The 27,900-nt window shown below is 41.1% G+C and overlaps 2 protein-coding genes across 4 annotated transcripts in view; one reads left to right on the top strand and one right to left on the bottom strand.

Annotated features, from left to right (window-relative positions):
• Positions 1–27,900, top strand: part of veph1 (ventricular zone expressed PH domain-containing 1) — an 86,377-nt gene that overhangs the window by 20,720 nt on the left and 37,757 nt on the right. For all 3 annotated transcript variants that reach the window (XM_084949878.1, XM_084949877.1, XM_084949876.1), the window contains exons 5-7: positions 17,629–17,792; positions 19,213–19,422; positions 26,964–27,184. In XM_084949878.1, coding sequence (XP_084806004.1) covers positions 17,629–17,792; positions 19,213–19,422; positions 26,964–27,184 — 595 coding nt within the window. The remainder of the gene's footprint in view (positions 1–17,628; positions 17,793–19,212; positions 19,423–26,963; positions 27,185–27,900) is intronic.
• ptx3a (pentraxin 3, long a) lies at positions 130–9,457 on the bottom strand. Its single transcript, XM_084949883.1, has 4 exons — positions 9,124–9,457; positions 5,728–5,887; positions 4,935–5,371; positions 130–2,043 (listed from the first exon to the last, which is right to left on the bottom strand). Exons 1-4 carry the CDS (start codon positions 9,257–9,259, stop codon positions 1,391–1,393), a joined length of 1,386 nt encoding a protein of 461 aa, XP_084806009.1. The 5' UTR covers positions 9,260–9,457; the 3' UTR covers positions 130–1,390.

Below are 27,900 nucleotides of genomic sequence, written 5' to 3'. Positions count from 1 at the left end.
AACACGGTGGAGGGTTTGTCATGGTACGGAGTGGTGTTGGAAATCTTGTCAAAATTGAATATTTTAAATTTTGAAAAAATACATAAACACTCCTCATTTAGGACAGTGGATACTTTTTTATTCATACCTCACTTATTTAATCTAGTCCTGTTATGAAAAATATATTTATGTACAAAATACATTCAGTTTTACATTTTCACAATAATAAAAACAATTTACAGTATAATACAAGACAAGTTAGTTCATAAAAGACTGTGTAAACATTATCCTCACTTTCTTTTATCACACTTCACATGGCAAATTCAACAGTTTTACTCTTCTTACTTTATGCAGGATCAAAAGAAAACTTTACCTTCTACTTAAATGACAACTATGCACTGACAAAAAAACCAAAAGCAAAACAGGAGTTACATAACTCGTATGAATGTAAACACTGAGTACAAATTTAGAAATATATTGTTTGGAAATTCTTTCAAAGCTTTCAAAGAAAAGTTTATGGCAATAAAAAAATAGTAAGCTAGTTAAAAAAGCACATTTGTAGTTAACAGTCAGTCATGCTTAAAATGATAACAAGTACAGCAGTTTTCAGTCACAGGTAACAGTATGATGCCTGTGCTTTTGATTGTAATGGGGTTGGATTACATGGCTAATTGTACCCACAAAACTTAAAAGGTATAAAAGAAAATGTCTTTTCTGTTACATCAATAGTTAAAATGCTAAAAAAAAAAGAAAAAAGGGAGAACATTTTCCTCTGTTTGGGTTTCTTTTTTTTCTTTTTCTTTTTTTTGCATGGATGTTTTGATGAACTACACTCGCCATCTCAACAGAAAGATGAAAAATGCTTTGGTACTCTAAAAAACACATGTTGTGCAATACAAGATAATCACTTGTAATAGTCAGAGACCCCTCTTTTACTTGTGCTGCGTGGCTGTCTGGTGATTACTCTGTTTACTGGCTCAGAACCCGTTTACTTTCACAATAGACTCTTTGTCTTTCTTGCACTCTAATTGAGTCTTTGGTAAAAACTGCTTGCAGCACGTTCTCGGCGAAACTACACGTTTTCTAAGACGACTATGCATCAGTGTGGTTTTTTTTGTGTGTGTATTACTGTCTCAGTTCAAAAGGCTTGGTGAAAAAAGTAAACTTAAGTCTCTCACAGCATTGATTTTGTCTTATTTGAACATGCCCAAAGTTCAAAACTGCAGTATTAGCAGTTACAGTAATAAAAAGTGAGATGAGGAGGAAAATTGTGGTCTCTGCTACAATGAAACAATGAAAACGCTTAATTATAGGAAGAAAGATGATAAAAGCAGCTGTAAGTCTTTTCACTTTGAGCATTTAACTCTTACAATGTTGTGGAAATGATGATTATAGTGAAGAGTATGCACTATTAGATGAACTGAGCGCCTCCGTGCGGCACCATCTCCGTTACACCCCACGCCACTATGTTCCCGCTCTGCTCACAGCCATGGCCTTCCCGCAAAGACAGCTGGGAAATCTTGTCCTCTGACAGCACTTTGTCCCACATGTTCACCCCCGTCATCTTCCCCGCAAATGCCAGCTTAGAGTCGAATCCCGCCTCAAACCCTGCCACGCTGCTCCCGCTGCTTAAGGACGGAGGACAGCAGCCGTTCCTTTCCTGACCCAGCTGGAGGGAGCCGCCGTCGGGTAAGACGTGTCCTTCGGCCACTCCGGGAGTGGACGCTACCTTCACGCCATCCGCCCATAGGGAGGCCAGGCCCTGCTCTGAGGACCAAGCCCCACACAAGTGGGTCCACCGCCCTGGGTTCACCACTCCCCGTGCCTCCACCAGGTGAGCTTCTCCTCCGATGGTGAAGAGGGCAGCGTTCCGCTTGAGCAGCAGCTGGATCTCATATGGATTGCGGCGGTTCCCATAGGTGAACAGCACGGTTTTGTTGGAGATGCTGGTTGGTTTGAACCACATGCAGACGGTGAAGGAGGACAGGGAGACGGGGACATCTGGTATGATAGAGGTGTAGATTCGACTGGAACGCATTGGGAAGAGGAGGGCCATCTCACAACCTAGCCAACAGGAAGATAAGATGATCAGGGCTACTAAAAAAAATGGGTCATGACCTGACAATTGCAAGTTATGCCATATATAGTACTCAAGCACTCATCCAGCAATAATAAATCCTCCTGTTTGCACAGAAATAGTATAATTTTAAATTTTGTAAGAAAGGATGCCTGTAATTTGTGGTAAAATCTACAAATTACAATAAATTCTAGATATTTTACCCCCGGCTGCAGTGGTAATAGTGGTTCAGTTTAGAGAATTTAATATGATCATTACAAAGTTTTCTTTTTCATTTAACTGTGACGGCCCAAAATTGGACGTCAATTTGTTGTTACTCATGAGAAAAAGATTTTGTTGGGCATAACCTATGATGACAGTGAAAAGACAATGGTAGCTCAGCAAGCGGCATTACATTTTTATTGTTTGTCTGTCTTTTGGCAGGATTACACGCAGAATTTGAAGCCAAATTTGACTGAACTTGTCAGAGAAGCGAGGAAACCGCTACAATTTGGTACCGATCTGGATCGGTTTAAATTCCCAGAGGCCGTTGCGAGGGCGCGTTCCACAAAATTACCCAACAAAAGCAGGTTGAAAGTGTTTGCAGGAGAACATGTTTGAAGGAGCAGAAACGGAGCAAAAGAGGGGAAAGAACATGAAATGAAGCACAACAAACAGATGACCCTCAGGGCTCTGTCCATGTGTGATTTGGTATGATGGGGGAAAAAAGGAGAATAATGGCCTGAAATTGACCCTTGCAGAGTTCCACTTTACATCATAAGACTTGATCTCCTACACAGACTAACGGAGTCCTAAAGAGATAAATATAAAATAAAAATAAATTGAAATCTAAAGCTAGATTAATTAAGTAAGTCAGATTACTATCTTAAGGTTACTGGGCCCCTGTGGTTTTACTGGGGCTGCCTCTACTGTTGTTGTACTACGATATATGAAGTGTTCATGAAGTGAAGGCTGAAATAGGTGGCGGCGTGAGCGTGATTGAATGTGACACAGTCAGAGTTCAGTTACTGGTCAGGTGATGAGATCATGAATCACTGGCAGTTTTTTCCTGTCCCGCCACCTCACGCACAGACACACACCTCTCTGGGTCATCTGGTTCGTGGTTTTTTTTATGCTTTGTGTCGTCGCCTTTTCCCCCCATTCCTCTCTGTTTTTACTCATTCAAACACACACTCTCTCAAAGTCACTCTCTCACTGTTTGACACTGTAATGTCAAACCAACTTTTGTTGGTTAGTTTTTTGGCATGTGAAATAGAGAAAACCTGTGGCATATGTGTATACCACCTTTGACTGAAGCCTTTTAGGCAATTTGGTCTGCGTTACATAATGGAGTGTAACTGCACATTGTCAGCATTGTCAGCTCTGAATTATTGGAGTTGGTGTGAGGTGGGGGTGGGGGCGTAGCAGGGTGTCTAGATCCAGTCTAGCATCCGAGTGTTTTTTAGAAATAGCCATTTATAGTTATTTAGCTTGATAAAATTAACCATTTATGATTTCCTGATTTTCATCGCTTTGAAACTAAGTCATCACTGTTTATGTGCAATAATGATTTAACTGGCTTACAGACTTAGCGTCTCTAACCTGTCCAACTTGTAGAAAATTAAGATTGGATTTTCGAATTTGGTCCTGATAAATCCAGATAAGTCTCTGAGTTGGGGAATAAGTAACTAAATACACACTGTTTAAAAATACTCCCAACAATCAGCTGTGAGCAACAAAGAAAACATCCTGGTAAAGTTTTGTCTAACAATCTGGTAAGTCCCATTAATAACCCCTAATATACAAGTCAGTGTTTGCTCTGCCTGCTGCTTAAGCATATAAACTCTTAGTTGTGTTTATGGATCATTTCCTGTTGTTTGCATAATGTTCCCGGTATATCCTGTGTGCATAAAACAATCCTGTTTAAGCTCACAGTTATTCCATAAAGGAAGAGCTCACAGGTGTTTGGGCAGGATGAGCTTGATACTCTGCAGCTCTGATTGTGTGCGAGAGAAAATGTGTTCTGAACTGTGCACATTTTGCACATTACACAGCGTAACATCTCTCATTTCCCATTCTTTGTCATGCATTTTTAAGTTTTAAGGTTTTAACTCAAGATTTTTCTCTCTCTCTCCTGTTCTCTCTGTTGTTCTTACTCCAGCCCTCTTTCTTTCACTCGCTTTTTTTCTCCCTCCAGTTAGCAGACACGCTCCCTACTTAAAACCGGAGATCTCGTTTCAGGTTCCTGCCACTCAGAATATAATAGTGAAAAAATCCATTCTGTGTTTGTGTGCGCTCATGATGGTTTCCATCTGGTTCTACTTTCCCAGGGTTCTTTTGGTGTGGTTTTTGCGGCGACTGGCTAATGATTACACCTCCCTCTGTTCACTGTTTAGGCCAGATTTATAATTTTGTGTATAAGTGCACGCATAAGATGAAGAGTATAATTTAGCCCTTTTGTGGCTTTCATTTGATTTATTCTAGGAAATAAAGTTGTTGTGCTGATATCAGTGATGCTCTGCTGCAAGTTTCCCGAGTTAAATTTGCTGAGCCTAATCTTATATTTATTAGTCAGTGCTAATTTCAGGGAAGCCAGTTAACTCTGCTAACAATTTACAATAAGGGTTCATTACCCATGAGGAGTTTTGTCCAAAGGCTTTCTTTGTTATCATTTTTTCATGTTTTTACTTGAGTCTAATCCTACTTGTAAATTTCTACAAATACTTGTAAGTATCTCCCGGTACAAACAGCTTTAGCTGAATCTCTTATTTCCAGAATGAATTAATACAGAAAAAAATTAAGTGGGGTGTTGTTTCAGAGCTATGAACACAAATGGTAATAACAGGAAATCACAGTTTAAGACAGATAGGGATGGTTGATAGTAAGGTCAGTGATATACCTGCAGGCAAGAATCTTTGCCTCGAAGATCTCAGGGCTTCCTCCATCTCCACCTTCACTTCTTGCACTGCAGCCAGCACCATTTCTAAAGTGGCCTCTGTTGTTGTGACTTCTTGCTCATGGTGCCCCTGCTCTCCACCCCTCAGAGGATGAAATCCTGCCTTGGTATTCATCCCTCCTGGGCTGCTAAAGCAGCTGGTCTCCAGCTTGGAAAGTCTGGATGCTTGTGTTTGTGCTGCAGAGAGGAGCTCTTGTAGCATTGTCTCCAGCTGGTTGGAATTCCCAATGGAATTCCCTGCAGCAGCCGCAGGAGAATCCCGATGTCTGAGTTTGAGGAGCTCCAGAGTCTCTCTGAGACGGCTGTCCAGCTGCATTTCCATCCTTCTTCCTGCATTCTCCACCGCCGCCCCACAGGACCCACCATACTGAGCTACAAACCTGACAATACAGAACCAAGAATCAATATGAGTGATCTGAACCCTTTCAGCTGAAGAGGTTTAAACATGTGCAGACCAGGAATTTGCTATAGTTGCTTAGAAATCTGCTAAATTAATTTGAACCAGATCAGTTCAGGGTTTTGTTCTGAAGCAGAGCTACATTAATGAGGCGATGGGCATTTCATCACTTTGCTTAAAAAAGCAAAGTGATGAAAAGATTAAATCTGATTACATTTTTAGTCCTGTCTAGACCTTGAATTGTCTTTGGCTTAATCACAAACACTCATTTCTCTGCTGCTCATCTTCAACCATGGTGACCTGATGCTGATTGCATGACTTCTCAGTCTTACAACCGACCTTAACATTTCACTGCGCAGTGACCCCATCTCCACCTTGATGATATCATCGGCATACTGAAGCAGCATGTTCTCCCTCATTTGACTGTTCTCCAACATGGAGAACATCTTGTCCCATTTGGTCAGTTCTGAAGACCTGCAGGGGGCTGAAGTTGGTGTGGCTGCAAAGAGGGAAGGTAAAAAGAAGAAAAAGAGAAAAAGTTAAAACATCCAACAGACGATAAACTCATTCAGGTTTCTACAGCTTCTAGAGCCAGCCACACCCCTATCTCCTGCACCTCCCCAGAGATCCAGATGGAGTTTTCCTGCAAAAAGAATCTAAGAGTTACTCCTCAGGAACTCTACTGAAATCATATCAAGATTTATTAACTTTGTCATTGAACAGGTCCAGAGAAATTGCACGTCTTATTCTTAAATTGTGTATTTATACTTAATGTATATGTAAGGCCACTAAGACAGGAAAAAACATAAGAATACAGAATTCAGTTACTCCATTATCAGTTATGTATCAATATAGGAAAAGTGCTGAATATATGAAAAAAGATCACTAACGTATCAGACCTTTATTTAGAAAAAGTGTCTGTTTAGCTGAAAAAAATTGAGCTTTTACTTTCTGCAGTTATTTGCCAGATGGATGTTGCAGATGTAGCTTGAAAGTGTGCATGCAGGATATCTTTAAATTCATTTCCAATTTTCTTCCAGCTTTAACAGAAACTTTAAGGTCAACTTCAATTTTAAGAAGGAAATGGATTTAATTCTGCTTGAATAGCTGACTGCCACAAAAGCATTAGTGGGCATAGTTGGAGGAAGATGGTAAAAGCGCAGAAGAGGATGTTAAGTTGTTGGGAGAAAGAGGGTGAGAATGAAATCTGACAAATAGCTCACAAAGCAAGAGCTTTTCCTGTGAGCTTATTGGGTTTTCTGCTGTGAATGAGGAGAAAGATGGGCGGTGTGGGGGGTTGAAAAGGAAGGTCAAGACCTGCTGACAACATTGGGAGAGATAGCATGAGTATTCCGAAACATATGGAAAAGGGGGATAAAACAATCCAGGAGTAAGAATATGTAGGTCACTGTATCAGACACGCTGTTCTGGTTAACTGTTGAGTCTTTTTGACCTCTGTTTATACCTGCAGACATATTCCAGAGGGGTACTATTACAGAGCTACACAGTTTGTTTTGGCTTCCTGTTCTCAGTGCTCAAAGTCAATTAGACATAAGGGTCATGCACTTTGGACCCTGGGGCTTCTCAGTCTAAGGGAGCTGAGCTTGGTTTTTGAGTGATTTTAGTAGAAGAGAGTGTAAGTGGGTGAAAATAATAACTTTTAGATGCATAGAGCCTAGTTTTTAAAGATGTCAGTGGTTACTTCGATGATCTACTCTAAATGTATATTTAAAATTGTTTAAAGGTACGATGTGCAAAATCACACCACTAGATGCCAGTAGATTGCAGATTGCATTTAGCTGAATTCAGTTTTCTTACCCCTCCCGATTCAAGTGCAAAATCCTAGCTACGGTAGCCTGTGTAGGACAAACAACTCTAGCCGCTGTTCATCCATAGAGTGAAGGCTGTGAGTTTGCTGTTTACCTCAGCTGTCAATACGCTGGGTGTCCATGTCTATTTACTCTGGAGGAGGCTGTTAAAGTTTGTGAAAGGATTTCAATATGCGTCAGTAAGTAATTAAAGCTCACTTCTGTTTGATAACAGTGAGGTGTGTTGTTAAGGATATCCTGAACTTTTCTGTTGGTAAGCACTGCTGTTTTTGCCAGTGCTAGCCACTGTTAGCTGCTATTAGTCTCTGATAGCTGCTGTTAGCTGGCGTTAGTGAAAGTTTCTTTGAAGTGATTCAAACATTGTTGGACACTGGATACTTAGCGAATAAACTCTCATACGATGTGAGAATGTAATCGAGATGATTATCAATGGAAAATATGATTTATTTCTTTTCAGGACACTCAAGCTTCAATTTAGCTTAAAACTAGCCTCTTTTTTGTTTAGAAGGCTCATTGTCAGCTCTGTGGGTCACATGTCTAATCTGCTGACAATAAGTAACTTGACAATATTGAAAATAAATAAGAATTTTTATGTATGTTTTCATTTGTTAAAGCTCTAACTTGAGCTTGTGTGAACTTGAGTAAATTGAGTAAATTTTTAAAATGAAATAATCTCCAAATTACTGCACATTTAAGCAGTATTCAACAGGAAATAAGCACTGAATAGCTTCTATATTGAGTGGCAGTGCTCAGTAGTAGGCTCCTTTTACAACTAGTCAGTGTCTGTGTGTTTGAGCAAAGCATAACTCAACAAATTGGTCCACTCGTCTGCTACATGTTATTTTTCTAGCCTGTCATTCATTTTGAAATTTACCGTGTCATGACCCCTGTCATGTGGCCTCATTAATTCAAATTCCTCTCAGAGATTCGGAGATTTGAGCAGGTCAGAAGCAGTGATCTGTGTCTCCTTCCAGCTTTTTGACCTCTCACAGACGTGCACACAAACTCACGTGATTTTCTCTTTCTTGCACCCTCTCTGGGGGGCTGAAACAACCCTCCCACCTCTGCTGCCGTAAACTGTGTTTGTTTGTTTTACTATTCTCAGTCATTTGTTTCGCCCAGTATAATATTTACCTCTTTAATCATATCCCAGACTATTTTCTGCCTGTTAACTGCTAGTGCCGCAATTACACCTCCTGCCAGGTTTTAAACAGCTAACAAATTTAAAATTCGAGCTGCGGAGGGCCAGTTGGACACTTAAAAAACACAAACACTTACCTTCACCTTCTCCCTTTCATTCATCGCTCTTTTCATCCCACACATACAGGTCTAAACGAGCGTGCGCGCGCACACGCTTTAATGCCATCCAAGACAGCTGAGAGAGGAATTTCCTAATGATATACCAAAGTGTTTCTGCTGTTGGTGACCGCTGATTGTGGCTGTAAACTCCTACAGAAACTCTGCCTCTGCCAGCTGCCTGTACACTATACAAACCACATACATGTTAATCTCTAATCTCTGCTCTTCTTTTCTTTTCCTTCTTTATTTATTTAAAGACACCAACTTGTGGAGGATTTTCAGTTTTTTCTCAAGCTGTGAAAGATTTGCTTTTTTACCCTCTTCTTCATCAGAACTTCTTTCACCCTCCTCCTCGATTATCATATTGATCTGATTCTACAGTTTCTTCCCATTTTTTTTTGTTGCTGATGCACAATACATCAAAATACAAAAGTGTTGTGGAAACTAGTGTCCCAGTCTTACTTTCCACACAATCCATACATGAATCTAAAAAAAGAAACTCAATTTCATGCTTTTGACAATTAATACGGTCGATACATCCGAGAGTCTTGATTTGATAAAGGTGCAGGCCCAGCACTCACACATGCACACACATTTCCATACTTACGTGTTGGCGTCTCTTCCTCTGCGATTTCATTGTAGTAGGAGGGACCGTAGTTGAGCTCGATAGCATCCTCGTAGTCAGAAGGCAGACACAAACACATCGACAGCAGGCTCGCTGCCCGAAGGAGCCTCAGAAACATGCTGCTGCTGCTTCCTCCTGAATGTGTGTGTGAGAGAAAATGTCTGTTTGCCTGTGAAAGTCAATAAATGTGTGTGCTGTTTTTCTATCTGCTTTTTCCTCTAAGTGTGTGTGTGTTGTATGGGGCAATTAGAGTCAGATAAGCTGCGTGTGTCTGCTTTCTCTGCCTGTCCTGCTGCTTTCTGTCTGTCTCACGTTCTTCATGAGCTGCATGGTCCTTTGCTCTTTTTTAAGCCCCACAGTCCCATACTGTATGTTGCCCCTCCTCCCTCCCTGACTCTCCACCTCTTCTCTCATTCTGTCTTGTAAATGCTGAGCAATCCTTTGGCAGGAAGCCCACTGCTATGGAGATAGAGAGAAAGGTGCTGCTTGGGCTCACATGTACTCATTTCTATTTCTCTGAGAATGAGAACTTAGGGACATAAACTCTGACCTGCTGACCTTAACCCGTACTTAATCGTGGACAAGTCTCACAGTTGATCAGGCAGGTTTTAAACGAGTGAAACTTTTCAGTTTCATCAATGTGAGCGTTTCATTTGATGAGTGTCTAATCGCCATTAAAAAAAGCCAATTCAGTCTACTCCTTCATACTAACCTAAGTCTAAACCCAAGCTTTTAACTGTTTTGAATCTAATTGCTATTGTAAGTTTAAATTTAAAGCCATGTGGCCCTTAATCAGGGTCATAATGCCGAAATAAACAATCAAACACATGGGGAAAATCCACCGAGCGAGTGAAGAAACGTCTGAAAGTTTCTCTAAATCTCCGTACTTGTGAAAACATTTGGCTTTCGTAAGTATAAAAGGGAGTCTGAAAGCACTGCAGTGAGATGATGAGTAATGCGTCGTTGGAAGTTGTGTGTGTGTCATAATCAGATATAACGGGAGCTTCTGTGACTAAGGGAGAGGGAAGGAGAGGGGTTGAGGAGGAAGCAGGGAACACAGAGCTTTCTGATATTTGCCCCATGCAGGGATGCTGTGAGTGGGTGTGAGTGGGTGAAGTTTAAATGGAACCCAGACAGGAGAAGTTTCTAAATGGGTTTATTGTTCTCCAGCTTCTCTCCATTTATTTATTTATTTGTGAGCCTCGCTGCTTCTGTGCGCCTGTACCTGTGTTTATATACTGTCTGTGCATCCGTGTCATAGAAGATACTCATGCTGGTGCGTGCATGCATGTGTGTGTGTGTGTTTGTGCTCGCTTGTGTATTTTTAAGAGGATGGAAACAATGACTTCCTCGCGGGATTTTAGGATAATCTCACTCTCATCCTGGTCCCCTCCCTCCGACTTTCTGTCTGCCCGTTCCTCTCTTCCATTGTGTTAGTTTGCTTTCCCTAAATTGCCCGCTGAAACGCACACTTGGCCACTTGTTATCAGGGTGGAACAGCCTCTTCGTGCACTGAAACGCAGAGAGAGGTGCGTGGGAAAGGATTAGTGAAAGCTGGCTCTCTTCATTAGTTCTGTATTTCCACTCGATGGCTGAAACTGTTGAGTCCATTATCATGTTTTTTAAGCTTCCTCTAGAACACTTTGGATGTCGTCTTTCCCATATACTTGTCCATGATTTGCTAATTCATGCCACAGAAGGTGATCATGCAGTCCGAATGACTGTTCGCTGGTGATCGTTCAGTTTTAAGTTCCACTCTTCTTTTTCATTTATGCTGAAGTGTGCTCAGGTTAAGTACAGTGTGATAGCACTGTTTGTTGTACCTGTGAAACACTGTTTCCCAACATTGTGTTCAATTGCTTTTTTAAAAATGGTGAAATGATTGTTTCTATAAAGACGGTGTGAACACGCTTGAAGGGTGTCTGTGTATTTGCTATAATTTTAGGTGAAAACTTCGAGTATAGAACATGAGAGGACAGCGTGGGTCTCTTCTAACTCAAAACATGGAAAAGAGCAGAGAAAAGCTGGTTAAAGTGTGGATTCTTATTGAAATCTGCAACTTACTCCAGCACTTCCAGGGTGGACACTGAGGCATTCCCAAGCCAGCTGAGAGATATGAATCACCCCAGCATGTCTTGGGTCTGCCCCGGGGTATGCCTGAAACGCCTCACCTAGGAGGCGCCCAGAAGTCCTCTACTCTGAGCCCTTTGCTAATGATTCAGCTTCTTTATCCTCTCTCTACAGGAGAGCCCTCCACCCTACAGAGGAAACTCATTTCAGCTGCTGGTATCCTTGATCTCATTCTTTCGGTCACTAACCACAGCTCGTGTGGAGAGGAACGTAGGAAGCATGGCCTGAGGCTCGGAGGTGCTGATTCTCCTTCCTGCTGCTTCACACTCAGTTACCAAGTCATCCAGTGCTAGCTAGAGGTCATTTCATGATGAAGCTTAGAACCACATCATCCACAAAAAGACAGAGAGGTTATCCCAAGAGTGACCGAACAGGAAGTCTTGCATCCTCATAGGACACTCGGTGATGTGGTCACATAGCACATCCAGACTGGTCAGGCAAACGCTCTCAAGAGGATAAAGAGCTGGTCCTCTCTTCCACCAGGACAAAGACCGCAAAAGTGATCAGTATCACGTCTCCTGAGGACGCCCTTTTAACATGCCTGCTGTAGTTTGACACTAAATGACTTCAACTTCAACAAATGCATCATTAAACTAAGTAAAATTTAGAACAAATTAATGTTTCAGAATGCTTCTATACTCAGAAAAGAAGCATTCATATAGACTCTATTGTGTTTCGGGGGTGTTTGTGTTGTAAATGTTTCCATGTTTTGCCTCACAGCTGCAACGTCAAGTGGGAATTCAGCCAGCTGGAAACACATCTTACAGGCTTGTCTGACAGTCGAGCAAAGAAATGACTTCACGGTGTGCTCGTGCATGAGTTGTATCCTTGCAGTGACAAATGACTTACTTATAGTTTATGTATGACTTAGTTACACAGCTTTTACACCAAGGGAATATTTAATATCAGCCACACAGATGTGTTCAACGTGTTTCCCGCTGCACTTCATTAAGCGCTGACTCAGCAGAAAGAAGTGCCGAGAAACATTGCAGTTTGGGTCTTAACAGCCTGAAAGCTTCACTCGATACCACAGAAAGAGTTCAAAGTGAGAATCGATCTATCAGCTGTGCTAGTATCTATCAGCATTTATGATTTAGATATAAAAACAATTGTATCCACTGAACATTTTTATTCATTGTGCACACGTAATGAAAATCCTTCGCAGTCTTTTCTTTACTTTCGGGTAACCGAATCCCTTCCAGACATCTGTGCAGTCATGTGTCATATGAGCTTGAATATTTTAAACTGTGTTTTTTTCCTTCCCTGCTGGGGGGTAATGGGGGTGGGTGGTATTGGCTCATCCAACAAAAACATACACATTCTCAAATGTATGGGCTTTCTGGGAGAAGTTCATCTGATTTCTCTTGCATTTTGATTTGACAGATTCTCACCCCCCGTCACCTACCTCAGAGTGTTCGATTAGCATGAAATATGACAGGCAGGACATGCATACATGGAATGTGCTTTGGAAGCTGCAGAAAACACGTTAAAGTCGTAAAGCTCTCCAAAAACATCCCTCCGGATATCGTTTGCGTTGGTCTCTGCAGTTTTCTCCCGTACAGTAACCTCTCTGTTGTAAAAGTTCTGGGGTTTTTCTTCTTCTTTTTTTTTCTTTGTCAGATTATGTGCATTGTGTAATGTGTGGAGAATGTACTCATCCACAATACTTAAGATAAATCGGCAGGTCAGCTGACACTGAAAACCTCCTTCTAGCTTGTTAAATGTAACACAGAACTTCTGGCGCATCTTCAGCTCATTTAAACCCACATTTTCATGTGAATGCTTCTTGATCTTCTTGAGGTTTTGTGTCAGGGAATTGTTTTTTTAGTCATATTGTTTTCTTCAGCATAATTCACATCTGAGTTTGCGTGTTTGTAAACTTATAACATTTTCTTGATGATTTTGCTCATTTTCACATAGAGAAAAATCCAAAAGAACCAAAAAACATCTCTGCAAAAACACGTGAGAATGTTTACTTTCCTCACCGGCTAGATGTATCCGGGGCCAGAAAGTAAACAGTGGAGGAACATTTCTACTAAGGAATCCATAGTTGTGAGAAAACCCATTCTCTCATAAGCCTTTGCTACAACTACCCAAGCTGTTTCAGTTTGCATGGTCTGACGTGTCCCCGAAAATAAAACAGTTTGCTGCTCAGGCTTTGAGTCAGACTGAGGTCAGGTCGCGTCACAGCCACAAACAAACTGCTCCTGAATTTGCTTAAGACCAGACTGAGACCGTTTCCTCTAAAGGGTTTCTGTGCTGTTGTTTTGCTCTATATCCAAGTTTCTTTACACCTCTCCAGACCACCGCTTAATTTTCAGTTTTCATTTAGATATTTTTCTGTATATGAACTTGTGCACCTGACATCCCTCTCTCTTGAAGCAGTGAGCACGACACATTATTTAACCTTATTGATGCCAATTTAGAAACTTTGTAACTAAATTTAGCACTTTTTCATACCCCTGTTAAATGCTTTTTCCTCTAAAAATGCACCTAGCAGTTTACTGTGGTGTCACAGACAGTAAGCAGCTGCTCTTATGAACGTGAGTTTGATGGAGCCTTGTCCATTCATTTGGACTTTCCAACCAATGTCTTAGGTACCCAGTACTAATGGCTGTCTTAATTCTTGATGGCACAGATTCACCAAGGTGCTGGAAACATTCCTTTTTGGACCTTATTGATATGACAGCATCACACAGTTGCTGCAGATTCATTGGCTGCACATCCATGATGAGAATCCCCGTTCCCCTATCCCAAACGTGCTCTATTGAATTTTCTGTTGCCCTGATCACTGTGGAGACCATTTGAGTACAGTGAACTCATTGTCATGTTCAAGAAACCAGTCTGAGATGTTCTGAGCTTTGTGACATGATGTGTTATCCTACTGGAATCAGCCATCAGAAGATGTGGTCAGAAAAGGATAGACATGGTAAGCAACAATACAACAAGACCCTTTGGTGGTGTTTAAGCGCTGCAAAGGGTTGTCGTGATGTTTACGCCAGCTTTACCATCTTAGTGTCAAAGCAGAAACTGACACTCATCAAACCAGGCAACGTTTTTCAAGTCTGTCACATGTAGCTGTAATGCTCAGTGTTGTGTCCTCTCTGACTGCAGAGAAACCAGAGACATCCAGACTACAACTGAAGCTCTGGAGCTTTAAAAAAAAAAAGACAGGTATTTGGAGTGCCCTTGTTTTAGTAGTACTTAAATACTGTCTGTATTATATTTTAGTAAGGCCCAAGAAAGAATATGCATAAAAACAATGGCTGCTTTATTATTGTTTGTTACTTTCTTTTTAATCAAAGTTGAATGTCTCTGTAGATTTGGACACAAAAATTTTTTGAGGGACGGGTTTTGTAATTCTGATGTGACATTTAGAAAACATGACACTTCACAGTGAAAATGTCAGAGAAAACTGTTACCTTTGTTTGCTAAAGACAAAAAACAAAGGTCAGCGCATGAGCGCTTGTCACAGTGTCACGTCAGCTGTTGTTTGGAATGAAGGCATGAAGGTCAGATATTGTATGCAAACATGCAAGCACTCAAACACACACACACACACACACACACACACACACACACACACACACACACACACACACACACACACACACACATAAATCAAAGTTAAAGTGGAAGTTGACCTGCTAAGCATACTAGAAAATCTATTAAGATTTTTTTTAAGAGAGATGAAGAGTTATCAATGTCTTAGTCAAAAAAGCTAAAACATGTGGCTTCGAATCAAATGGAAACATTAAAAGGATTTGAAATAGCCATTATATAAATGGTTCTCATCTACTTGAGGACATAACACACTTGTCTCATTCACACAATCACCTTTTTCTACACCTAAGTGCTTTCTATCTAACATTCATACTCCGATGTGGAGTGTGACTTGGGGTTCAGCTTCTTGCCCAAGGATTCTTTGGCATGGAGACTGGAGCAGCCAGCGATTAAACCACCAACCTTCCAGTTATTGAATGACCTGCTCTACCTCCTGAGCTACAGCCACCCCTATAGAAGCAAACAGCCAACATATACAAGAAACCCCTGCAACATGCTGAAGCAGGGCTTCAGAGACTATGCTACAAATTGTAATTGTAATTGTGCAAAGTTGCCTACCAAAAGTTATTTCTACTAAAGTTAGAAACACTAGCTTCTGATGCTAAGCGTGTACTCGCATTCACCGGAGAAAAATACTTATTTATTGGAAACAATTACTGACAAAGCTCATTTTTCTTCTGATGTCGTTCAAACAGATCTGTTGTCAGGAGTCGAACTTGTCCAAATATTTCATAAAAATCCAACAATTTACAGTAACACTTATTTTATTTTTCAAATGACTTTTTATAAATGCAAGTGTGTCTGACAGTATAAGGGGCTCAAATACGTAAGCTGTGTAAATTCTCTGTGTTTCTGGGCAGACTCTTGTCTCCTCCGGCCTTTTAACATTCCTGTAAAAGACCCGTAAAAGCTGCAACCTCGGCTTTATGGTTATTACCAGCTCTCTCTCTCTTTCTGTGCACTAACTGTGTCAGTCTCTTTTTATGGTGATTTGTGTTTAAAGTACAGGGCCTGTGCCTGATAGTCTACATTAGTGGACATTGTAGGCAACATTTAAAGCAAGAGAAGTGAGCATAAATAGAGCCAATGACCGTCTTATAAATATTATCTTCCATTTGCACAGAACAGTCAGACCTCTCTGTTGGTCTGCTCCAACGTCAAACCTGCTGAACATTTTTGAGTGGACAGCCTGTGGTTACAGTGATTTATAGGTTAATACTGGTTTTAGTGTAATGTGTAATTTTCCTGTGGCTCTGCCTCGTCTGTTCTAAGCTCCTCCCATCATTCAAAAACACCTCTGCCAGGTAAGAGGAATCAGCTTAAGCCACTGCTCCTTTACATCTTACCTCCAACAGCAAATCTCACCTGATTTGATCTGACACCGCCTGTGATTGGCCAAAGCCTCCTGATGGGGCCCAGAGGAGGTGCAGGAGTCTTGATTTGCTTACCTGAGCTTTAATGAACTTAGGTTGCTGGTAGATTAATTTTGTCGTGTTTGGGCAGTGCCACTGTTTGTTCGGTGTGTGTGCTAAGGCTAGCTAAGCTCAGGAGTGTTAAAGTACTTCTTAAAGCCCTCCTCCAGTAGTTATTCCTCCAATCTGACCATTTCATCTGCTCTGCAAATACTATAAATCCTAGTCCTTTAAAGCAGTTTATACAATTTATATCGTTTGCAACAGTTAAACACAACGTGACAGGGCTTTTGGCTTTATGTAATACTCAAGAACCGTAGTACAGAACCCTGAGATGTCCCATAATGTTTACCATTTGTAAACAAGAGTCTTTGTTCACTGATGTGAATCATTTAAAGATGTTTTATATGTTAGCCAAAGGCTGTTGGGTAATACTGTGGGTTCTTTGGGCTCTTTGCTGATCAGCAAATGCCTTTTTGCCAGTCATGCGTCAGTACTGGCTGTCTCAGCTTCACTGCATGAGTACTGACAACGAATGAAAGTTTCATTCCTGAACAGAAATGTTGTCTCATGACTGGTAATCGAATGTGTGTCTTCTGAGGATAGCATTAGAGCTACGCCAAAGGCAACTTAAAAAGAAAGGTTTTAAACAATATGCTTTTTCTTTTTTTTTGATCAATCTCAACATCTTTGCTTCTCCAAACACAGAAATAAGCACATAAAACAGCCTCGGATGCGACATGTCAGACCTAAATCTCTGCAGAGAGGATGACAAAATGCAAAAATGACCCTTTTCACCTCCTGTAATAAATGTGCCAATGCGACACTGACCAGACCGAGCTAACAGCCTCCTCTAACTCTGTAATGACCCTGTTTGGGTCATCCTGCTGCAAACAGCAAGGAGCGAGAAATAGACAAAAGAAACGTTGTCACAGTGTTATTTTCCTAAGTAAACAAAAGAATGCCTTTTGCTTCTCTCTCACCTTCTTTCTCTTCCTGAAAAGTTTTCTTAACATTTTGATTACTAGGAAAAGCAAAGGAGCAGCTGACCCCTTAATGCTTAGCTGCTCGTTCGTTGTCAAGATATATGTTTAGCTGGTCTGAACATTTTGGGTACTGGTACCCAACCACAGAAGATCCTTCCATCCATTTTCTTCCACCTATCCTTTTCAGGTTTGTGGGATTAGTGAAGATAAAACACAAATTCAGCATGCTTTAAATGCATGGAAATGTTAAAAAAGAGGTCAGGTGCTCAGTGCAGTTTTTTTAAAGTGACCTTTTTTTTCACACAATGACCACTTTGTGTGGAATCTGTTTGTAAAAGGCTTTGAAGTTGTCTCTGGGGCTCAATAAAACATCTGTGTTTCTCTTTCCCTGCCAGGTAACCACATGCTGTTGAGAGTTCTGCCCTCAGTCTACCCCAAACAACCAGACACCATTCACCACCACCTAGGCAACCTCAGCGCCATGATGCCACAGCTGGAATCCACCGAGCAACAACACCTGATCAGGCTTATTCAAATGGTTGCCGAGCAACATCCACTTGTGAGTTTTTGTGCTGACGAATTAACAATTTACTGTGTTTGAAACCAACTATTCAAACTATCCACTTTCATTTGGATTATTTGGATTATTTTTTCTGTTAAGTTATGGCTGCTCATACCACTATTACTTCACCGGCAATTTATATTAAAATTTCAGTCATTGTGTCACCGCTTTGCAGCCAACACGGTGAAAATTACAATAATAATACATATAAAATGTTGTGACAGACTTCTAAAATGTTTCTATTTTCTTGTTTTTACGACAGGTGGCATTATAAATTTGTTCAGCGCTCTACATCATTTAAATGCCTCCCACCACATAGTTCAGACTGTGTAGAAACCTCAGTTGTGTGCTTGGTGAGGCTTATTTAAGTGCCTGTGTTTTGGGTTTCTCAAAGCTTTGCCGGTCACTACCTTCAGTGACCTTGATCTGACTGTTTCAGGAATCCATAGTCAAGTGACACCTAAACATAGTATATACATGCTATATCTAGTATTAATAAAAACTAAAACGAGGTAAATGCATTACAGTCAGAACTGATGGCCCATGTGAAAGTAATCCAGTATCTAGAAACAAAAACGCTCGTGAAGAAGTTGCGAAATCCAGCATGTCTGTGATTATGTCGTTTCTGTCTGTGACTCAAATGTATGCAAATGAATGCATGTGGAAAATGCATTGGAGATAAAAAAGAGAAAGCACTGGGGGAATTGGGAATTTGCATGTGGTGTGCAGGAATTCCCTTAATCCTGGATATTTTGGACCAGAGCTGCTGATGTTCAACGTGAAGGAGGGGGTGGGTGGGGAAGTACCACATACCAAGCAGAGCACATGGTGGTAAAACGCAGCCTCAGTTGAGAAACAAAAGCAGCCATCTGGAGTTATTCTAATGTGAACCCCCCACATAGGCACACAGGAAAATATTGTAGCTGTGTTCGTCACAGCAGTTACCAAATGTTTGGCATCTTGAGATTCACTTTTCGTAAGTGATGCGGCATTAAAATGGCACTCATGTGGAACTTTTGAACTGCATAACCTATTTTTCATTTGTCAGACAGAATCGTTAACAGGACATATATGGCTTGATAATCTTTCACAACAACTAAAAGAGCTGGCAATGGTGGATATTGTTAGACCTTTCCAGTCTAGTGCAGTCTACTGTGACCCCTACAGATTATGAGCAGGAGCTTTTTATTCACTCAGTTTTTCCAGACATCCCTACAGCCAAGCTTTTGTTTATTATTAGTCACGAGTATCTTCATCTCACTCCGAGGTCACTCCTCTCACCTACGGCCTTCACTGGAAAGATCAGGGCTCCTTTTGGTAGTTGTTATTTGTCATGAATAATGCTCTGTTTTTATTTTATTTTATTTCCCCCTCTCTAATTCTCTGCTTCTTTCTTTTTTTTTCCTCATCCATGCAGATGTTGAGCCCTCAGGTTCCAACGTTGGTCGGTTACCTAGGGAACCAGTCTCTCACCGAGGCTCTTTTAGGAGCACTTGTCGATGTGTCTCAAGCAAGTCCTTCCTCGCTGGTCAGCTTTCTGCTACCGCTCAGGATCTTGGGACAGCAGTGCCCTGCTTTCCTGGCTCATGTGGCCAAAATCCACGGTGCTGTGGGCATTATCAGTGAGGTAAAAAAAAACAACAAAAAAACACACACACTCAAAAAAGAGCCTTACCTCATTTCAAATTTTGGTGATCTCACCTTCAAGTTCAACTTCTGGTACACCTCTGGGCCGCTCCAGTTGCAGCTATTTTTAGATTGCTTCCTGGAGACGATCTTTTGACCACTGGAGGTCAAAGTAGATGATTTGTGCATGATCTGCAGCTCTCTGGAAGCTCAGGAGTATGCTCTCTTTTTTTCATAAGCAGCAGCACACTGAAAATGTGGCAGCTTTTTGGCCACTCTAGCATAACACACTAAACCTGTCCTCCACACCAGAGTTACCATTTTTTGACTATCTTCTACAAAATGAAACTCAAGTTGAAGAGGCTTAACTGTAAAGGCTTTTACACACCGGATATGATTAGACCATCACTTTGCATCATTGTGTGAATGGAATAAGTGGATACATTTTAAACACTTTAACTGCATGACATAAATTCATATTTACTGTTCGTTCAAGCATATTACCTCAATTAACCCAACTGAGGATATAAAGAGGAGCAAGTCTGAAGGAAATAATAGAAACAAGTAGAGGTCATCGAAACACACACTTACTGTAAACAGGCAGGAGTGATTATTTTAATGGGTAGGAAATAATGGGCACTCATATGACTTGTTCTCTCATGCTCTGCCAAGTATAAAACACACACAGACCGGATAGGCCGGGCAGATCCGGAGGTTTGGACCGCTGTCTGACACCTGCATACATCAGTGTTCGGTGGAACTGTCTTTCCCAACACGTGCCGAAACCTCTTAGGGCTTAGAAAGGTCAGAGTCTGTTATTCTGGCAGGTTAAGATGTAATTTGAAGTAACAATGAAGGAGCAATGTTCTAAGCCTTACCCTATTGTTGCAAACATAACACAATTTTAGGGAACATTAACCTCAGAAAACAGTTGGTTCTTTGTGTGCTGAAAAGGGAAAATCGGCTATACTGGAAAATGTATTTTGAAATCTTAGCTCAGTATGTGTGAAATTTTGTTTTTAAAATTGCCAACCTCACCATATCCTGCTGTTCACAAAAATTATCAGCAGATTTGGTGACAAAAGACAGACCTTGCAAAGTCTAACCCCCACCATGAACAAGTCTGAGTTATTGTATCAATGTGAATCAAGCTGTCAATTTGGTTAAAAGGAGGACGACCACCTCAGTTTTTCAGTTCAAAGGTAGCTGTCCCTGACTCCCAAGTAGTTTCACAGAGGCATATAAACCATGAGGGACCAGTAAAATTCAGAGCCTTAACTCAGGGCTAGCCTCATCAACCCAAGGGGCCGACCACAAGGGAGTTTAAGCACCTTGGCAACCTCAGCAACAGCAATGAGCAAGTCATCTCCTTTTCCCAAGACCCCTTTTCGTCTGATGAGGCGTGTCAGAGGGTATCGGCAGATCCTCTGAGTATTTCTTCTATTGTCTCACTATATCCTTAATAAGCTACACCCCCCCCCTCTTGACTTGCTTGTTCACCATAAGCCTTGCATCCTCTGGGACAAACATGCACCACACCAGGTTGGGAATACAAGTATACCCACCCTAACTGGATGCCTCGCATCACGAGTGAACCCAGGTGAGGCTGACTAACAAACTTGTTCTCCTTCCCCACCACAAGGTGATATTTCATGTCTATAGAGCCAGTTCTCTGCCTCTGACTGCCACCAAATCCACATAGTACCTCCCTGTGAACTAGCCGCTCCTGCTCCCGGTAGCCTCACTGGAGGGCTGGGCCCATGTGGCTCATTTAACCCATAACCTGGTCACAAAGCGCTTTGCAGTGAGCCCCTCCCACAGGCCCACCTCCAAGGTGAAGCCCGAGCGACCCTGTCCTGGAGTAAACAACGCTTCACTTTCTCTGGCCCCTCAACCAAAGCCAGTTTGGGTTGAAAGACCCTACCAGGGGAAAATTGCCCCTGACAACACAGATCTCAGGAGCACTCAAAAATCCAAACCCCACCGCCACCATGAGTTGGCAATTCATGGACTGGCTGACTCAATGAATCACCTGACACCAAGAGTGTGACACCCCTCTGTTTAAAACCAAAAACAGACACACGTTATTTGTGTCTGTATTGACTTTTGCACAGATTTAAAAGCATTCATGGCTTTGAATACTGCTAATACAGCATGACAGCTCCTGTTACATCCAATAAGTTCACTTTTTGTAGAGATTAAGAATATCAAAATTTGTTTTGAAAGAGACACAATTTGTTCCATGTGCATCCTTTAACCTATGGGTCACACATATGGCTGCCATCAGATGTTACTCAACAAATAGCCTTTTAAAAGAGCAAAATGCAATGATATATAGACTAATGGACAACAATAAAAGATCGTCTTGACGATGAAGTCTGTCTTTGTTAAAGCAATATTAAGCCCCAATTTCAGTGTTTTATTTGTCCAATGACTATTTAATGGGTTTAAACGAATGAGTTCAGTTCTTAAACCTGCTGCTGTAAACAAGTTCAATACTAATAAACAAAAGTTCATAAAATGAATTAATACAGAAGAAGAAAAAAAAAAGTTTCCTGCTAATGATCAGCATGCGTACACAGCACGCCCTCACAGAGCCCCTAATATGGCTTTATAAGTTGTGTTATCTTATGTTGTGTTCTTTCAGGTTTTAAAATGACGACAGAAAATACTATTATTATTATTATTATTATCATGTCATCGTCATCTAAAAGCGTTCAGTGTAGACCTTGTAGGTTTACAGCTCTATTGCTAGTCTTGTTCTAACCCTGTTAAGTATTTATGCAGCACTGTGTAATCATACATGTGATAAAGACCCACTTTATAGTCAGTCTGTGATGTCTGTGTGTGTGTTTGGGGGGTTTAGACTGACAGCAAGACAGGTGAGAGCTCCCACTTTCTTTTTCTCTTTTCCTCTGGGTGCATTTTGGGCAGTTTAACAACAATTTAGGGGAAATTAGCAAAAAAAAAACCCATTATGACTGTCTCTACATGAAGTGTTCCCCCTCCACCCATACTCATATACAAACACACACGCAGAACAGGAAAGGAAGTACACAGAAATCTCAAAGCTGGAACCCATAATAGGCTTTCTATTACTCCAGGGCAAAGTTTCCCTCTGAAAGTTCCCTTCCTCCTCAATCTTCTTGTCAAAAAACCTGCCAGCGCAGTTTTAACACACTCACAAATACTCATACACGTTCAGATACACAGATTGTTGGACCTCGGTGTCCTGCCTTTCTTCACATTGGAACCATTTGGAAAATAACCAGTGTTTTCTGGGAAATGCCCCTGCTGAGGCCTCCTGATGATGGCAGTGGAGAGACCCTCCTGTGGGTTCGTGTTTGTGCCCTGCAAGCACGCACACACACATACACACAACCTTTTACACTGGGATGCATTTGTTCTTGATTGCACAAGTCTTTCTCTGGCTTCTCTCAGCCACCTGAAGGGAGTTAGTCTATATTGTGTTTCTGGACTTATTGCGTGTTGGATCAGAATATGTCACTGGTGAAAGAAACCCTTGCACACTGTGGACTGCTTTTTATTCAAGCAGCCCTGCAGGAAAATCTGAAACAAGAAACTGATGGAATTGCAAACAGTCTTGCTATACAGAAATAAAACTAATCAAACTAGTCTTGAAACAGCCAGATGACCGCTTTGTGACTACTGCCATTAGTTTTCTCAAATGTGTGTCTTACTGTTGACTAATTAACTGTTGGAGTGGGAGAGGCAGATTCTTTCTTTCTTAAACTTTTCTCTCTAACCTACTGCTGAGCTCATACTTTTCACTCTACAGGCATCATTGCATCTTTTTCTGAATCGTCTCTTTTTCAAAGCAAGCTGACTTGCACTCTTTAATCTGTAGGCATCAGAGGCAGAGAAGTGTCATCTACTTGTCCCATAAAGATCCATTATAATTTCATCAAAGATTACTGGAGTAAAACAGCAACTACCTATTCTTCTATCTCGCTCCCACAAGTGCGTTTTTTAACACTAGGAACACAAAAAGCTGCGGCACTCACACTTTTTAAACCACTCTGATAAGAGTCATTTTCCTTCAGTTACAAGGAACGTCATCATCATGCTAACTTTAACTGCTGCTTAGCTGGATGCAGGTGTGACCAATTGAGGAGCAACAACAATTAATTTGGACCATCATGGGCCACAATCCACTTGTGTTTAAAGTTTTGGAGGGGGTTTCCTGCAAGAAAATCTTTGTTGTTGTAGGAACACTAATCTGTTTGCATAAAACATTGTAGCAGAAAGCATCAGGCCAAATCTGGCATTAGCAACAATCCCACTGCAGTTTCTTCAGAATCTGCTTGTGTGCATTTGATTGATGAGGACTTCATTCAACTCTGAAGTCGTTCTGCATTTAGTGCTAATCCTATGCATTTAAAATACCCAGTTTGTCATTATTTGGAAAGAAATTTAGACAGTATAGTTGCGACTGCTATATAGGATCACAAGATGGGGCTTGGTGATGAACAAAGGCTATTTTCACACCTTTGGTGTTTAGTCCGTTTAAACTGAACTCTGGTACTTTTTTACCCTTCGATTCACGAGACCTTTTGGAGGAGGTGGCTTTGTTTATGGTGTGAACGTGATCTGAACCAACAACCAGCTACTGTATATGCTGCAAATTTGAGCTAAACACCTTCCCTTAGCCAAGTATGCTTTGTTTTCTGGGGTGCAGCAGCGTATCATAGGTGTGCATACCAAACGGTCAGTACAGGTTAGCAACTAGCCGTAACAGTAATGTAAATTCTCTATGTTATGCAGAACAGAACAACCTTCTTCCTGTATTTACATCTGGCCTATAAGCTATAAGCTATTGTAGTGACGTATTTTGGTTCACTTTGAGATTTTCTGTGGGGAAAAAACCCAAACCAAAGCTACAAATTTACAAACTCATCAACTGATTCAAACTAGAGTAAATGAACTATAATGTGCGTAGTATTAGCAACATCCTGTCTCAAAGCAATGCTGAGAAACCAGCGTGTGCAGTTCTCACTTCTCTCTGTACCTGGTTCTACTAGAGATATCTTGGTGTTAACATGGAGTTCTTTCTTCCCACTATCACCAAGTGCTTGCTTGTAGGGCTTCATCTGATGGCTAGAGAATTTCTCTCTGAGACAGCTGATGTTATAGATTGGTGCTATATATATATATATATATATATATATATATATATATATATAAATTCAATTCGACAGAACAATAAAAGATATATATATTTGTTTGAAAGCTTAGCTTTAAACTTGTAAACTTAGCTTTACATCAGGGAGGCCACAAAGTCAAACTCACCCAGCAGCTGATCACAGTCCCTGCTCATATCGGATGGTGACTGTGGAGCCCGCTGGCAAATCTCAGATAATGTGCATCATTGCAGTTTCTTTAGCCTGCAACAGTTGTAGCTGCCTCTCCCAGCCACTTTGCAACCCACCCACACCCTACTCCGCTCCACCTTTGCATGCTGCATCTGACTCTGTGAATTAACAAACTTCTTCTAAATAAATTGATCTCCACACTAACTTAAAGTCTTTGAGATGATTATGATTAAGATTGTCAGTTGATTTTAGGCAGTGTTACACAAATTCTATATACCTGAAAGATAAATATAATCGTATTTGTTTGCTGTTGTTTTTATTTAATAAATGAAGAGACTGTAGAGTGACTGTGTGCCAGACTGCAGCTCCAATTGAAGCTAATGCAAAGAAGCAAGGGAAGAAAGGAAAAGAAAATAACTGGGTGGTAAGCAGCGAGAGGGTTTGGCTTGTCACTGTACCGATGCAATGTTTTCTTTCTTTCCTTTTTCTCTTTTGGTTCGAATCCCCCGGTATTTAATGTTTTGTACACACCAGCGCAGGTGCTATTGCCAGAGGAGCTTGGCTCAAATTATTGTCAGAGACTGAAACAGAATGGGCCACAGTTTGTTTCCCAGGGAGGCATTTGGAAATTTATTTGTTCAGACACAAGGCTGAAAAACCATAAATCTCGAGATCTGTGTCAGTCTTCTGCAGATTGGCAGTTTGGAAGAAGATCTGCTCCCCCCTGCCATCATTTTCTGGAAAACATGGAAGCTCATAATTAAAAACAGCTAGTAGTTCTTTTTTAAGACCTTCCTGTTATTGTCCTTTTTGGCAGAGCTTTACAAAAGGGTTTAGCTTTTAAAGCCGTAATGTGTTCAGGATACGAAATCAAGGCCAAGTGCTGTCTCCAAATAATTAAACGTAATTTGACGATTGAAGAGATCTTCATATGTCCAGCAGATTTTTAAATTTTATGCTATTACTCTCATTTCCAAAATGAAAATGATGCGAGCCTCTGCGTATGCTGCAATATTTGGAAGAATTTTAGTAAGTCCTTAAAAAGTAAAATCATCTCGACAGTAAAAGCCTGAACTTTAGTTCAGAAGTAGCCAAAGCCTGAGCTCCAGCCACGCTCCGGAGTCCTTTTTGTGCAGAGCCGTGGAAACTCCTAAATACCTGCTTGGCATGTTGTTAGGTTTAAATTTTTTTTAAAAGTCAAGTTCTTCCTTTTGTGGTAGTTTTGGGATCCACATAATAGAAACGAAGTATCCTACAGAGAGTGCTTTTGAGGCATGCCTGAACGAAGCTGTAACTGCGTTGTTCTCTCCTCGTTACAAGGTGTTCTAGAGGGCTGGAAACAGAGGTTGGCTCTGCCCGCCATCAATCAATCACTTCTTATCTGAGAATTCGAGAAGGAAGTAGAGTGTTTTCAGTTTTTAGTTCTGCAATGTGAGTTTTATAAGACGCAAGTGTTTAAAAAAAAGCTTTTTGACCACAGAAGGGGATTTTTTGCCTTTAGTTCTGCCCTAAAACACCACAAGAGAGCTCTCACTCACCCTTGATCATCTCCTGTCACGGCGATTTCTGTGCTCTGTTTAAAATGCGGCTGCTCCTGTTAAATAAAGCTGATTACATTAAAGTATACGTTACACAATTTTGTATACAGAAATATATATACAAGAGAGGCATGGGGCGTCTATTGAGGGGGTATTGCCCAGGTCATATTCCTGGTTAAGTATTACTCTCTCAACAGTCACAAGACTGTATATGTGCTGGATTTCATTTGTACAGAAACATGCTGGGAATGATGAAATGTGGTTATTACGGCAGTTCAGTTGGAAAGCTATTACATTTGGGAAAAGAACAAGTTTGTATTTTAAAAAGTTTGCTGGGAGCCAGCCTGCATGTGTTTGTATTTATTATTGTTTGCTATGATTTAGTAACAAAAGAAGTTACACCAAACCCTCCCAAACAGACGGGTGAGGAAAACTCATGTGTGTTGAATTATCATAGCTAAAATTCACGCTTTCTTCATCACCAAAACACATGTAACTCAACAATATTCCCAAACTGCTGCAAAACACAACACTGGCCCCATTTTAAATGAGAAATAAACCATTAAGCAGTAAAAAATCTTCCTGAAAGTCCTCGGTTATTTTTCTGTTTAATTTTATACCAAGACCAGTGTTGGCCAGGGCTGATATTATGTGTGGTCTCCTTTCTCCAGACTCATGCTCACAGCTCGCTGGTCTACCTGGTGTCCCTTCTGGGCAGCATGGAGCACAGCTTTCACCACACCCTTCTGCTGGAGATCAGAGCGCTGACCGACCGTTACCCATCTTTACTGGGCGGCTGCGGTAAAGACATCTACAGGATGAGCAACTCTTTCACTGCAATAGCCAGGCTTCTAGGAAGACGACTGGAGGAGAAATCAACGTCACACTGCAGGTTAGGAAACACCTGTTAACATGGGCTGCATGAAATCTCTTAGCGGTGGTCACCTAAAATCTTAAATAGTGTCTCTACAGCCTCTCTGGATTGCAGCAGCTAGTATGGAGAGTAGCTAGAGACAACTAGAGATTGATATTCAAGTGTTGCTGATTATATTCTTGTTATGTTTTGCATTCGCTCAGGAGTCACTTTAATAAAATTCGAGTTTGTGCAGACTAAGCAACTACAATGCTCTGTTTCTTCCTTTTATTTAAAAAGGGATTTGTGCACTCACTGGCCAGTTTATTAGGTTCACCTGGTCAACTGCCTGTTAGTATAAAAAAAAAAAATCTAATCAGCCACCCACATGGCAGCAGCTCAGTGCATTTTGGCATGTGGATATGGTCAATACGGCCTGCTGAAGTTCAAACCGAGCATCAGAATGAGGAAGAATTTATATGACTTTGAATGTGGCATGGTTTTTTGGTGCCAGATGGTTTGGTCTGAGGATTTCAGAAACTGCTGATCTGATGGGACTTTCCCACACAATCATATCCAGGGTTTACAGAGAACAGTCTGAAAATACATATTCTGCTATTCTGTTGATAGCAGAGGACCCCCAGGGTGGTCGAGAATGACTGAGCTAAGATCCTGTGGGACTTCCAGATACAGGCGGACAAACTAGTGATGGTCAACCAACTGAACATAGCTGTGGTGGACAAGTAGAGAAAGGC

Source organism: Perissodus microlepis, chromosome 14, assembly GCF_051167445.1.
Source record: "Perissodus microlepis isolate ML-2025 ecotype Zambia chromosome 14, ASM5116744v1, whole genome shotgun sequence".
Taxonomy (NCBI): Eukaryota; Metazoa; Chordata; class Actinopteri; order Cichliformes; family Cichlidae; genus Perissodus; species Perissodus microlepis.
This window is presented reverse-complemented; position numbering and strand designations above follow the sequence as displayed.